This window comes from Salvelinus fontinalis, chromosome 25 (assembly GCF_029448725.1).
Source record: "Salvelinus fontinalis isolate EN_2023a chromosome 25, ASM2944872v1, whole genome shotgun sequence".
Taxonomy (NCBI): domain Eukaryota; kingdom Metazoa; phylum Chordata; class Actinopteri; order Salmoniformes; family Salmonidae; genus Salvelinus; species Salvelinus fontinalis.
Genome location: NC_074689.1, coordinates 29,173,917 through 29,188,111, shown reverse-complemented (window position 1 = coordinate 29,188,111; position 14,195 = coordinate 29,173,917). Strand labels below are relative to the sequence as shown.

At 41.7% G+C, this 14,195-nt stretch overlaps 1 protein-coding gene across 1 annotated transcript in view; it reads left to right on the top strand.

The window, feature by feature from the left end:
• Positions 1–7,358: 7,358 nt before the first annotated feature.
• hs6st1b (heparan sulfate 6-O-sulfotransferase 1b) overlaps positions 7,359–14,195 on the top strand; it is a 118,691-nt gene continuing 111,854 nt past the window's right edge. The window contains exon 1 of the mRNA XM_055881811.1: positions 7,359–8,243. Within this exon, the coding sequence (XP_055737786.1) occupies positions 7,726–8,243 (518 nt within the window). The 5' untranslated portion in view covers positions 7,359–7,725. The remainder of the gene's footprint in view (positions 8,244–14,195) is intronic.

Below are 14,195 nucleotides of genomic sequence, written 5' to 3'. Positions count from 1 at the left end.
CATATGGGACTGTTTCGTTCGTTCATCGTTTTATGTAGTCATTTTTCCTGTTGTGCGTTCTTCGTGTTTATGTAAGTTCGTATGTTCAGGTTTGTCTACATTCGTTTTGTTATTTTGTAAGTATTCAAGTGAAGTTCGTGTTTTTCGTCTACACTTAAATAAATTCATTATGTCATCATACCTCGCTGCACATTGGTCTTCCGATCCCTCTCTCCTCTCCTCGTCCGAGGAGGAGGAAGAGCTAGAGCACCGTTACAACATGGGGACAAAGATCGTACATTCTCTGGTCTGATGAAACAAAAATAGAACTGTTTGTCCATAATGACCGTTGACATGTTTGGAGGACAAAGGGGGAGGCTTGCAAGCCGAAGAACACCATTCCAACCATGAAGCACGGGGGTGGCAGCATCATGTTATGGGGGTGCTTTGCTGCAGGAGGAACTGGTGCACTTCACAAAATAGATGGCATCTTGAGAGAGGAAAATTATGTGGATATATTGAAGCAACATCTCAAGACATCAGTCAGGAAGTTAAAGCTTGGTTGCAAATGGGTCTTCCAAATGGACAATGACCCCAAGCAAACTTCCAAAGTTGTGGCAAAATGGCTTAAGGACAACAAAGTCAAGCTATTGGAGTGGCCATCACAAAGCCCTGACCTCAATCCTATAGAAAATGTGTGGGCAGAACTGAAAAAGCGTGTGCGAGCAAGGAAGCCTACAAACCTGATTCAGTTACACCAGCTCTGTCAGGAAGAATGGGCCAAAATTCACCCAACTTATATTGGGAAGCTTGTGGAAGGCTACCCAAAACATTTTAAACAAGTTAAACAATTTAAAGGCAATGCTACCAAATACTAATTGAGTGTATTTAAACTGACCCACTGGGAATGTGATGAAAGAAATAAAGCTGAAATAAATCATTCTCTCTTCTATTATTCTGACATTTCACATTCTTAAAATAAAGTTGTGATCCCAACTGACCTAAGACAGGGAATTTTTACTCGGATTAAATGTCAGGAATTGTGAAAAACTGAGTTTAAATGTATTTGGCTAAGGTGTATGTAAACTTACGACTTCAACTGTATATTATCCATGTACTTGTTCAGACACAACTCAGTTCTTCAGGTCCTATTAATAGGATAGCCTTGGGGCTATACCGGTCTGCGACAGTGGAAATGGATGGAAGTATGTTGAAATAAGACCTTCACTGAGTGGCTTAACATACTGATTAAAATGCCGATCAGCACTCCCTTGTCAATCACGCTTCAATGCTGCCAAACTCCAATGAGGCATTTCTCACCTAGCTGTGTGATGTGGCTTCAACCCTTCTGAATATTGCAGGAATGGATATGGATTACAAAAATGCTAACTATTCCCTATTAGGTGACTGTTCATGAATCAGGCGTGTGTAACACAATGAAGTATTTGCTCTTACCAATCCAGAAGATTGTCAACTGTAGCTGAAGTTTGGTTCAAACAGGAAAAGCAGATTTCGTTCTTGAAGACAGCAGCATCTCTGTCTGTATCTTTCCCTCTCCAGCAGGTTACTCCTGCTACCAATCAGAGCATACAATAGATTAATTAAAAAACCTACCAATAGGAAAGCATACAGACTTCACATGACTACCGTAATTATTCTAATTAGGAAACATTGACCCTGTTACACATAGCTAGTTGGCTTTTATAAAATGTTCCATTTTGTGTGAGCTGTGTACTAGTTGCCCCAAAATGCAAAAAGGCTGGTGTGAGGAGCTATAGGAGGACAGGCTCATTGTTATGGCTGGAATGGAATACATGGAACTGAGTCAAACGTGGTTTCCAAATGTATGGTGTGTTATATACCGTTCCATCTTTTCCATTCCAGCCATTACAGTGAAGCCATCCTCCTATAGCCCCTCCCACCAGCCTCCTCTGGTTTCTACGTGTGTGTTAGCCCTACAGAGCTTGCGGTCATGTATACAGTTAATAACAGTAAGTATACAGTTCGGAGGTGCAGACAACTCATTCCCAATCAGAATGGTCTATCGATTATGGATATTCCTTCCTAAGTGGAAAAGGGTCGCCATGCAGGCACAGTCACAGGTCGGGAATTAAGTCACATGGTGGGTAGGTGTTATACTGTATGTTTCAGAGGTAGCCATGCACACACAAACACACACACACACACACACACACACACACACACACACACACACACACACACACACACACACACACACACACACACACACACACACACACACACACACACACACACACACACACATTCAGACACACAACCACATAGCCCAGGTTCTAGAACCTGAGCTATGTGCAAGTGAGGTTCTAGAACCTGGGCTATGTGCAAGTGAGGTTTTAGAACCTGGGATATGTGCATGTGAGGTTCTAGAACCTGGGCTATGTGCATGTGAGGTCCTAGAACCTGGGCTATGTGCATGTGAGGTCATAGAACTTGGCCCATGTGCCTGTGCGGTTCTAGAACCTGGGACATGTGCATGTGAGGTTATAGAACTTAGGCTATGTGCATATGATGTTCTGGAACCTGGGCTATGTGTGTGTTTGTGTGAATGTGTGTCAGGTTCTAGAACCTGGGCTATGTGCATGTGAGGCTCTAGAACCTGGGCTATGTGCATGTGAGGTTCTAAAACCTGGGCTATGTGCATGTGAGGCTCTAGAACCTGGGCTATGTGTGAGAGCAAAAAGCACAGCTACTTCTGCAACAGTGGTACCTTAAATCATTCCAAAACAACTGGACACCACATATTATGAGGTATTGCTCCATGCCCTTCCAGTGCAGTTTGGGAGCCTTTTTTATACCCCTTTCCTTGATTTATTGTACGTCTCCTCTCCCTCGAGGAAGCTGACTATAGACCTTTGGTCAACAAGAGAACTAATTAAATGCAATTACAGAGGGGTTGGAGAAGACTAGGCTGAGTGCTTTGTCCTTGCACATTATAGGAACTTAAGCCACTAGCTAACATGCTCCACTGCCTTCAATCCCTACAGGCAAATAGCTAAGGTTATTGTCAAAACAGTCCACCAATGCACTAACTGAGGACAGTTCTGTGCGACAAGGTCATTTGCACCAATGGTCATTCATTAGCAATAAGCTCCTGTTTGTATGCAGTATTTCAACTGACTGACCTACTCATTATCAGTGAAGGATGTGTTTAGTAGTCAAATCTTGGCTTTTATTTCTATACATTTACTGAGTAAAATAAACATGTTTGTTTAAAAAAAAAAAATCCATGGCTAGCTGTGTTTGATAGAGATTCAACTAAGCCAAACAAGTAAAATGTCTGTTTCCAGAAGTAAGCCTACTTTGCCCTAAAAACTGAAGGATCTACCTGACTATGAGGGGGGAGTCAACCTGTGTCTCTATCATGCTGCTCGTGCTAATTGCTATCAGGCATTACTGAGGCCTGGGTTAGGTGAGTGCTCTGACTTGTTTATTAATTTTTGGCGACAGTTTATTCTCCCTTTAAAAATTAAAGCCCTCTCACCTTGGGCAGAAAAAACATACTATTCTTGTCTACCTCCTCACTGCTACACTCACTGTGACAGCCTACCTCACAGACCAACACAGACACAGGTTTATATGCTACTGGGTAAATAATGAAAAACTGTTTTAAATTGATTCCGTTCTAATGAATACTATAGTGTAGTTTGCTGTTTGGAGGGTTTGGGGAATATAATGAAAGTTAAGACTAGACAGAGGCAACATGAGCTATATAAAATGTGTATTATCTGTAAGCAACCACCATCTAAATCTAAACACACAGGAATTTATAGACACATGCCAGGCATTAGGCTACTAATCAATGATAATCAATGATCATCAACTCCAATTCTCACTCTTACGCTAGTCTACTCCTACGCTTGCCCTTTAAGGAAACTTTAAATATCACAGTCTAAAAAGAAAAGTTTCCCAGCAGTCAGGAAATTCAATTTGCACATTGGAGATAGGGACGTGATCCCAGGATATTAGTCAGGCCAGTTTCACACTGGGCCTGGTCTTTCAATTAACAGCTATTTCCTTTCTCCAGATTATAAAACCTCATGTAGTGTTCAAAATCGATATAACTCCTCTTGGAAGATATGAACCTGTATGAATCTGCTCTCGTCACATAACTTTAATATTTTAATGATGGTATTTTTTCATGAGTCAGGTTGGTATTTGTTCATTCTATTTGTTAATTCTCCTTGAATATGGTCTATTTCATGTGTATTCTTACATGTATCCATGGATACAGTGCAATGCCACTTTCCCAATAGGCTACTTGAGGTGAACAATTCATTTTCGGCAGGCTATTATTAATATGATCACTTAAGCAGCCATAGATTGTAAGAAAAGTACCCAAATTATCTGAGAAGTCAGAGATCAGGGCAAATGAGGTTTGATATTGACCTGTGACATTCAACTACTAACACACAAAATGATAAAAAACTGTACTTGAGGCTCTCCCTGCACCAAAGAATTGTAAGATATCACATTTGCATAAAAGTCAGGAGTTCAAATACATATGCATGTATGGCTCTGGAAGAGTTGTAATACTTCAGCACAGTGAGGTACATGGCTTCCTCTTACACGTAATGCAATCCAGATATTCACCAATAGATTTGCATAGTTCAATTACACATGCGGCGAAACACAATCTGATAATAAATGATAAGTGTGAATGTGTGGGCCGCCGTTCTGGGAACAAATAGGCGCTGGGTTCAGGCACGACATATGAAGGCATCATTGTATAAACATCATTTATTTGCATTCTTCAACATGAGAAGAGCTATAATGCCACCTCTTAGTGCGTTTCAAGCCGCCAAATAACCATCACTGTGTGTGTTTAAAAGGGATCAGGGTCAAGCTTCCCACTGGTGACAGTTAAACAAATGGGGTGAAAGCATGAATCGATGCCTACACACAAGTACTCTTACAGCGCCGGTACAGAAGAGATAGTGCATGTTCCTAATGGAGCAGCAGCACTCAATCACAGAGATTATGTTGTAGATTTCAGCTGATTTCCCTGATAGATGAGTGTGTTGCATATTGCCATGGCACTGATGTGATCATGCTACACACGGTCTGCCACCAGCCGTTTCTATGGTTCATGGTCTGCAGAAAGGCCTGCGTTTAGCATATGGTAAAACAAAAACTGCCTACATAGAAGAAAAGGATCATGGTTTGATTAAGTGTCTGATGCATAGCCATTTCTAGTAGTTTACACACAAACCAGCTGGGTAAGGTAACGGGTATCATTATTCCATATATCTGGGACAAAAGTTTAGATATTTATTTTCTATGATAGGCTACATTCCCGTTTTTTAACTGACAAAGATCCGGTTCGGATCGAAACGTTGACAATAAAGTGGTGTATTTGGGAGCAAGAGTAAACAGTGTGGGGGCCTTCCTGTTCTTTACTGGTATTCTTTATTAGCCCAGCACCTACCTTTTTAAGGATGTACGTATGACCATTAACTTTTCTATAGGCTACATACCCATACCATAATCATAACTAGAGTACCTACATTTGAACAAATGTAGCCTCAACCAGGCTTTCACCTCTAGAACAAATGTCATCCATATCACATCAATAATATGTATTTGAATTATATATAATACGTACGAATACTATAGGCCTATTCTGGACAATCTACACACTATGTATAGATGTGTTACATTCTTGTTTCATAAGGACTGCATCATTCTGACGGCCAGGGCTATGTATAATATTGTGTGAGCAATATGCTGTTTTAAATGTCTTTGAGGTAAAAGCAGTTGCCCCCTACTAAGGCTGTGTTTACACAGGCAACCTAATTCTGTTCTTTTTCCCAATTATTGGCAAAAGAGCTGATCTGATTGGTCAAAAGATGCAATTAGTGAAGAATTGGGCCGAATGTGTAAACAAAGCCTAAGTAAAACACCTTGGCTGCTTTTAGACAGGCAGCCCAATTCTGATCTTTTTTCCAATCATTGGTCTTTTGACCAATCAGATCAGCTCTGAAAAAGATCTGATGTGAAAAGATCTGATGTGATTGGCAGAAATACCAATTAGTGAAAAGACGATCAGAATTGGTCTGCCTTTGTAAACACAGTCTTACATACCAGACATTTCCAAAGTTTGATCTTCTGGTTTACATGCTCCTACTGTAATGATAATCATTATTCTCATTTTGGTTCATTGATTATCTGAAGTCATTATATAAAAAATATTTTGATTATTGCTAACATGACATTTGATTATGTGTGATACTATAATTTCAGGGGGAAATGACTGCATTGTAGTAAGAATTAGACATTGTTAAAACTTTTCCACCAGAGGCGCCATGCCTGTTGAAACTGAAGGGGCAATTTTGGGGATAAAAGTATACAAGATATATCCATTCATACAAAGCCATGAAATGTGGCCATAAATGCCCCCACTAAATATTTTCCAGTGGTGAAAAAAGTACCAAATTATCATACTTGCTTCCAAAAGTAAAGATACCTTAATAGAAAATGACTTAAGTAAAAATGAAAGGTACCCAGTAATTTACTAATTGAGTAAAAGTCTAAAAGTATTTGGTTTTGAATATACTTATGTATCAAAAGAACATGTATTTGCTAAAATATACTTAAGTATGAAAAGTAAAAGTATAAATAATTTAAAAAAATCCTTATGCTAAGCAAACTAGACGGCACAATTTTCTTGTTTTTATTTTATTTATGGATAGCCAGGGGCACTCTCCAACACTCAGATATTATTTATAAATGAAGCATTTGTGTTTAGTGAGTTTGCCAGATCAGAGGCAGTAGAGATGACCAGGGATGTTCTCTTGATAAAAGTGCGTGAATTTGAAAATGTTTCTATCCTGCTAAGCATTCAACATGTAACAGGTACTTTTGGGTGTCAAATAAATCATATGGAGTAAAAAGTACAGTACATTATTTTCTTTAGGAATGTAGTGAAGTTAAAGTAAAAGTTGTCACAAATGTAAATAGTAAAGTAAAGTACAGATACCCCCCAAAACGACTTACTGTAAATAGTACTATAAAGTATTTTTACTTGAGTACTTTTCACCACTGCTATTTTTCACTATAAGTTGTTTCACTGATATTAGACCTACAAATGCTTGTTTTTCCAATTATATTCACATATTTTGATTGTATCCTTGGGAAAAATGAGTCTCGCATTATAAAACACATTGTAGATACCATATGGCCTGAAATATGTTGTTAATTCATCTCAGAATTGTTCATGTCATAAATGTTTTGTAGACAAATAATTCCACTGTGGGCGTTGTAATCCAAACCAATAACTAAATGTGTAGGCCTATCCGTATCTTTTATTTTCTCGCGTGTGTGTTAAATGTAGCCTACGTGAATATGTGCAAATGTGTGTTGAGAAGTGGGTGTCGCTGTGCATGCTGGTCCAAGAGTAACAGAAACACGGTGCAGAGAGGGAAGACACTTCGAATGCTGCTTACTTTGTTAAATGCGAGCCGAGTGTGCTGTGACTATTGGTGTAGGGTTCAACGTCGATTGTAATCTGCAGTTTTGGATTTTTGCCAACTCGGATTGAGTTTCGCAAGGTGAAAGCAGGAGCGATACAATGTATCCATGCCCGACCTCTCATTGCTTCGCGGTCCTCTGACGAGCTCAAACCCACTGTCTATGGAGGGACAAACGAAAAGCGTAACGCTCAGGTACCAAGTACCCCCATTTCGGTTATCTGGGAGATGGTAACAAATGAACGGCACTGGAGGGAACATGGTTGAGAGGACCAGCAAATTTTTGTTGATCGTCGTCGGATCCGTCTTCTTCATGCTGATTCTATATCAGTACGTGGCTCCTGGGGTGATGAACTTCGGGTCTCCGCAGGGGTACCTCGCCGAGGACAACATGGATATTTTCCCCACTCCGGATCCCCATTATGTGAAAAAGTACTACTTCCCTGTCAGGGACTTGGAACGCACCGTTGATTTCGAGATCAAGGGTGAAGATGTGATCGTGTTTCTTCACATACAGAAAACTGGCGGAACCACTTTTGGCAGGCATCTGGTGCAAAATGTTAGACTAGAAGTCCCGTGTGATTGCAGACCAGGGCAGAAAAAGTGTACATGCTACCGTCCCAACAGAAAGGAGACCTGGCTGTTTTCGAGGTTCTCCACTGGCTGGAGTTGCGGGTTACATGCGGATTGGACCGAACTCACAAACTGCGTTCCTGGAGTGCTCAACAAGAGAGAAAATAAATCTAAAAAGCTGAGGTATGTGCGGAATGTTTTGACACTTATATTTGTCTTAAATCTCCTCAGTTTTGCTTCTCTTACGGGCATTGTAACATAGGCTGTCGCATTAGGAAAATAACCCTATTTAATGTTAAAGTTATTCGTCCATGAGGCGTAAATGAAACGCCGCATATTAGAATAAAGAGCCACACATCCGTAGTCTATGCAGTTGCCCCCTGGCCCCCCTCTCAACCCAGCGAGTGGGGTAAACATTATCTGCCCCTCAGTGGGAAATGACTGCGTTAACAGCTCTTGTAAACACTGATGATATGGATTCCTGTTCTGTATTTGCAATATCACACCAGGGTACATGTTTACATCGGGGTCCTCAGGAATAGCAAGTACACTTAGAACACCACCTATTTTGACGTGACATGCTACTTGACCAAGCATCCACATTATTTAGCCCACTGTACAATAAAATTATTATCTACGTCATCAATTCACTTGGTCTCAAACCATTGTTTTGCATAGAGTGCTGCACAATACCATGAATTCACACACATGATGACGTCTGGACCAGACGGGTCCTCCTCATGCTTCATAAATACCAGATTCCACCTCGGTGTTGAGAGATGTGTTGTACAGGTCTGCATTGCAAACTTCGCAGGGCTTTGTTATTTGCGCTCTAGCAACATCCAATGCTATTTTGACAACCGAGATGCCAGAGAGCCTCTGGAAATCTTCCTATTAATTTGGGCAGTAGGGGGTTTCCCTAGTTGAGTCCAGGGCTCCATGTGATGGCACCATAGTAAACCAGGAGCTTAACACTTGACAAGTTCTATCAAACAGCATCAGCACTGCATTAAGTCCTGTCAGTGTGATGACATCATACTGATTGCAGTCTTCTCCACTTCAAATCAGAATAAGACATTGCAGCACTCCATCTCTCACAATCCCACATTGTATAGACCTGGGGATGTTTCAACAATCTCCCTAGCTGGGGATCACACCATTATGAGTAGTTTCACCTATCACTACGCTTCTAGGTTTTCAAGGTATATAGGCCACTCACCACTGGTCCAAGGCCATCTTTGTTTTACTCATACCCTTATCAGTTTTAAGTCAGTCCCAGTGCTGGGTTTTATTGGCCTGACGAGAACCGAGTTCCACATTGGTGCTGAACATTTTACAAACAAATCATCAATACCATCAAATCGTACAAAATTATGACGGTTGGTCCACAATTTCAAGAGGACAATTTACTCACTCAGTGGACAGTTTATTAGGTACACACATCTAGTACCCTGGCCAGTCCCTTCTTTGCCTTCAGAACAGCTTGAATTCTTTGGGGCATGGATTCTATGTTCATATATGCTGTGGCATTCAAATGTCGCTTAGTTAGTATCAAGGAACCTAACGTGTGCCAGGAAAACATTCCCCACACCATTACACAGTTGACACCAGACAGGATGGGGCCATTGACTTGAGATGCTTATGCCAATTCCTGACTCTGACATCAGAATAATGCAACAGGATCCAGGATTTGTCAGACCAGGTAATTTTTTCCCCCTCAATTGTCCAGTGTTGGTATTCACCTGCCCACTTGAGCAGCAGCTTCTTGTTTTTAGTTAATAGGAGTGTAACCTGGTGTGGTCGTCTGCTGCAATAGCCCATCCGTGACAAGGACCATCAAGTTGTGCATTCCGAAATGCTGTTATTTGTCTGTGGCCCGCCTGTTAGCTTGCATCATTCTTGCTATTCTCCTTTGACCTCTCTCATCAAAAAGCTGTTTTCGCCTACAGGACTGCAGCTGACTGGATGTTTATTTTTGTTTGTTGCACCAGTCTCTGTAAACCCTGGATGCTTGCGCTCGTGAAAAGCCCAGGAGGCCGACCGTTTCTGAGATACTGGAACCGGCGCACCTGGCACTGACGATGATACCATGCTCGAAGTTGATTAGGTCACTTGTTTTGCCCATCCTAACGTTCAATCCAACAGTAACTTGATTCATGTCTGCCTGCTTTATATAGCAAGCCATTTTTGTGAATGGGATGGTGTACCTAATAAATGGGCTACTGTATGTTTATGTACAGTACCAGTCAAATTTGTACATGCCTACTCCTTCAAGGGTTTTTCATTATTTTTACTATTTTCTATGTTGTGGAATAATAGTGAACACATCAACTATGAAATAACACATATGGAATTTAGTAACAAAAGTGTTAGACAAATCAAAATATATTTCAGATTCTTCAAATAGCCACCCTTTGCCTTGACAGCTTTGCACACTGGCACATTGGCATTCTTTCTACCAGCTAAATGAGGTACTCACCTGGAATGCATTTCAATTAACAGGTGGGCCTTGTTAAAAGAATTTGGAATTTCTTAATGCATTTATCAGTTGTGTTGTTACAAGGTAAGGGTGTATACAGAACATGGCCCTATTTGGTAAAATACCAAGTCCATATTATAGCAAGAACAGCTCAAATAAGCAAAGAGAAATGACAGCCTGTTACTTTAAGACATGAAGGTCAGTCAATACTGAACATTTCAAGGACTTTGCACTTGAAGAAACTTTCAGTCCCAGAAACCATCAAGCGCTATGAGGAAACTGGCTCTCGGGAGGACTGTCAAAAGAAGACCCAGAGTTGCCTCTGGTGCAGAGGATAAATTCATTAGAGTCCAAATAAATGCTTCAGAGTTCACGTTATAGACCAACATCAACTGTTCAGAGGAGACTGTGTGAACCAGGCCTTTCTGGTTGAATTGCTGCAAAGAAACCACTACTAAAGGCCACCAACAAGAAGACTTGCTTAGGCCAAGAAACACGGGCAATGGACATTAGACCGGTGGAAATCTGTCCTTTTGGTCTGATTCCAAATTTGTGATTTTTGGTTCCAACCGCTGTGTCTTTGTGAGACATGATCTCCGCATGTGTGGTTCCCACCGTGAAGCATGGAGGAGGTGTGGTGTTGTGGGGGTGCTTTGCTGGTGACACTGTGATTTATTTAGAATTCGAGGCACACTTAATCAGCATGGCTACTATAGCATTCTGCAGCGATATGCCATCCTATCTGGTTTGCGCTTAGTCCCACTATCGTTTGTTTTTCAACAGGACAATGGCCCAAAACACACCTCCAGGCTGTGTAAGGGCTATTGTACGAGGAGGAGAATGATGGAGTGCTGTATCAGATGACCTGGCCTCCACAATCACCTGACCTCAACCCATTTTGAGGTGGTTTAGGAAGGAAAAGCAGCCAACAAGTGCTCAGCATATCTGGGAACTCCTTCAAGACTGTTGGAAAAGCATTCCAGGTGAAGCTGGTTGAGAGTGCCAAAAGTGTGCAAAGCTGTGATCAAGGCCAATGGTGGCTACTTTGAAGAATCTGAAATGTAAAGTAGATTTTGAATTGTTTATCATTTCTTTGGTTACTACATGATTCCATATGTGTTATTTCATAGTTTTGATGTATTAACTATTATTCTACAATGTAGAAAAATAAAGAAAAACCCTTAAACTGCTAGAGCTTCCCCGGTCAACTGTAATTGCTGTTATTGTGAAGTGGAAACATCTAGGAGCAACAACGGCTCAGCCGCGAAGTGGTAGGCCACACAAGCTTTAAAAAAAAATATATATATATATATATATATATTATAATAAAAAAATCACTACTGAGTTCCAAACTGCCTCTGGAAGCAACTTCAGCACAATAACTGTTTGCTGTGAGCTTCATGAACTGGGTTTCCATGGCAGAGCAGCCGCACACATGCCTAAGATCAGCATGTGCTACGTCAAGTGTCGGCTGGAGTGGCGTAAAGCTGGCCGCCATTGGACTCTGGAACAGTGGAATCGCGTTCTCTGGAGTGATGAATCACGCTTCACCATCTGGCAGTCCGGTGGACGAATCTGGGTTTGGCGGATGCGAAGAGAACGCTACATGCCCCAATGCGTAGTGTCAACTGTAAAGTTTGGTGGAGGAGGTATAATGGTCTGGTGGCTGTTTTTCATGGTTCGGGCTAGGTCCCTTAGTTTCAGTGAAGTCATGCTGCAGCATAGAATTACATTTTTAGAAGATTTTGTGCTAGCAAGTTTGGGAAAGACCCTTTAATATTTCAGCATGACAATGCCCCCGTGCACAAGTCGAGGTCCAAACAGAAATGCTTTTTCAAGATCGCTGTGGAAAAAAACATGACAGGCCTGCACAGAGCCCCGACCTCAACCCCATCGAACAACTTTGGCATGAAAGGGAACGCTGACTACAATTCAGGCATAATCGCCCTACATCTGTGCCCCCACCTCACAAATGCTCTTGTGGCTGAATGAAAGCAAGTCCCCACAGCAATGTTCCACCATCTAGTGGAAAGCCTTCCCAGAAGAGTGGAGGCTGTTATAGCAGCAGAGGGGGGACCAACTCCATATTAATGCCCATGATTTTGGAATGAGATGTTCGACAAGCAGGTGTCCACATACTTTTGTGTTTACAGTGGGGAGAACAAGTATTTGATACACTGCCGATTTTGCAGGTTTTCCTACTTACAAAGCATGTAGAGGTCTGTCATTTTTATCATAGGTACACTTCAACTGTGAGAGACGGAATCTAAAACAAAAATCCCGAAAATCACATTGTATGATTTTAAGTAATTAATTAGCATTTTATTGCATGACATAAGTATTTGATACATCAGGAAAGCAGAACTTAATATTTGGTACAGAAACCTTTGTTTGCAATTAGAGTTCATACGTTTCCTGTAGTTCTTTACCAGGTTTGCACACACTGCAGCGGGGCTGTCGCTGGGCAATACGGACTTTCAGCTCCCTCCAAAGATTTTCTATTGGGTTCTGGCTAGGCCACTCCGGGACCTTGAGATGCTTCTTACGGAGCCACTCCTTAGTTGCCCTGGCTGTGTGTTTTGGGTCGTTGTCATGCTGGAAGACCCAGCCACGACCCATCTTCAATGCTCTTACTGAGGGAAGGAGGTTGTTGGCCAAGATCTTGCAATACATGGCCCCATCCATCCTCCCCTCAATACGGTGCAGTTGTCCTGTCCACTTTGCAGAAAAGCATCCCCAAAGAATGATGTTTCCACCTCCATGCTTCACGGTTGGGATGGTGTTCTTGGGGTTGTACTCACCCTTCTTCCTCCAAACACGGCGAGTGGAGTTTAGACCAAAAAGCTCTATTTTTGTCTCATCAGACCACATGACCTTCTCCCATTCCTCCTCTGGATCATCCAGATGGTCATTGGCAAACTTCAGACGGGCCTGGACATGCGCTGGCTTGAGCAGGGGGACCTTGCGTGCGCTGCAGGATTTTAATCCATGACGGCGTAGTGTGTTACTAATGGTTTTCTTTGAGACTGTGGTCACAGCTCTCTTCAGGTCCTTGACCAGGTCCTGCCGTGTAGTTCTGGGCTGATCCCTCACCTTCCTCATAATCATTGATGCCCCACGAGGTGAGATCTTGCATGGAGCCCCAGACTGAGGGTGATTGACCGTCATCTTGAACTTCTTCCATTTTCTAATAATTGCGCCAACAGTTGTTGCCTTCTCACCAAGCTGCTTGCCAATTGTCCTGTAGTCTACATATTTTATCCCTGATGTCCTTAAACAACTCTCTGGTCTTGGCCATTGTGGAGAGGTTGGAGTCTGTTTGATTGAGTGTGTGGACAGGTTTCTTTTATACAGGTAACGAGTTCAAACAGGTGCAGTTAATACGGGTAATGAGTGGAGAACAGGAGGGCTTCTTAAAGAAAAACAAACAGGTCTGTGAGAGCAGGAATTCTTACTGGTTGGTAGGTGATCAAATACTTAAAATGAAATGCAAATTAATTACTTAAAAATCATACAATGTGATTTTTGTTTTAGATTCCGTCTCTCACAGTTGAAGTGTACCTATGATAAAAATGACAGACCTCTACATGCTTTGTAAGTAGGAAAACCTGCAAAATCGGCAGTGTATCAAATGCTTGTTCTCCCCACTGTATATG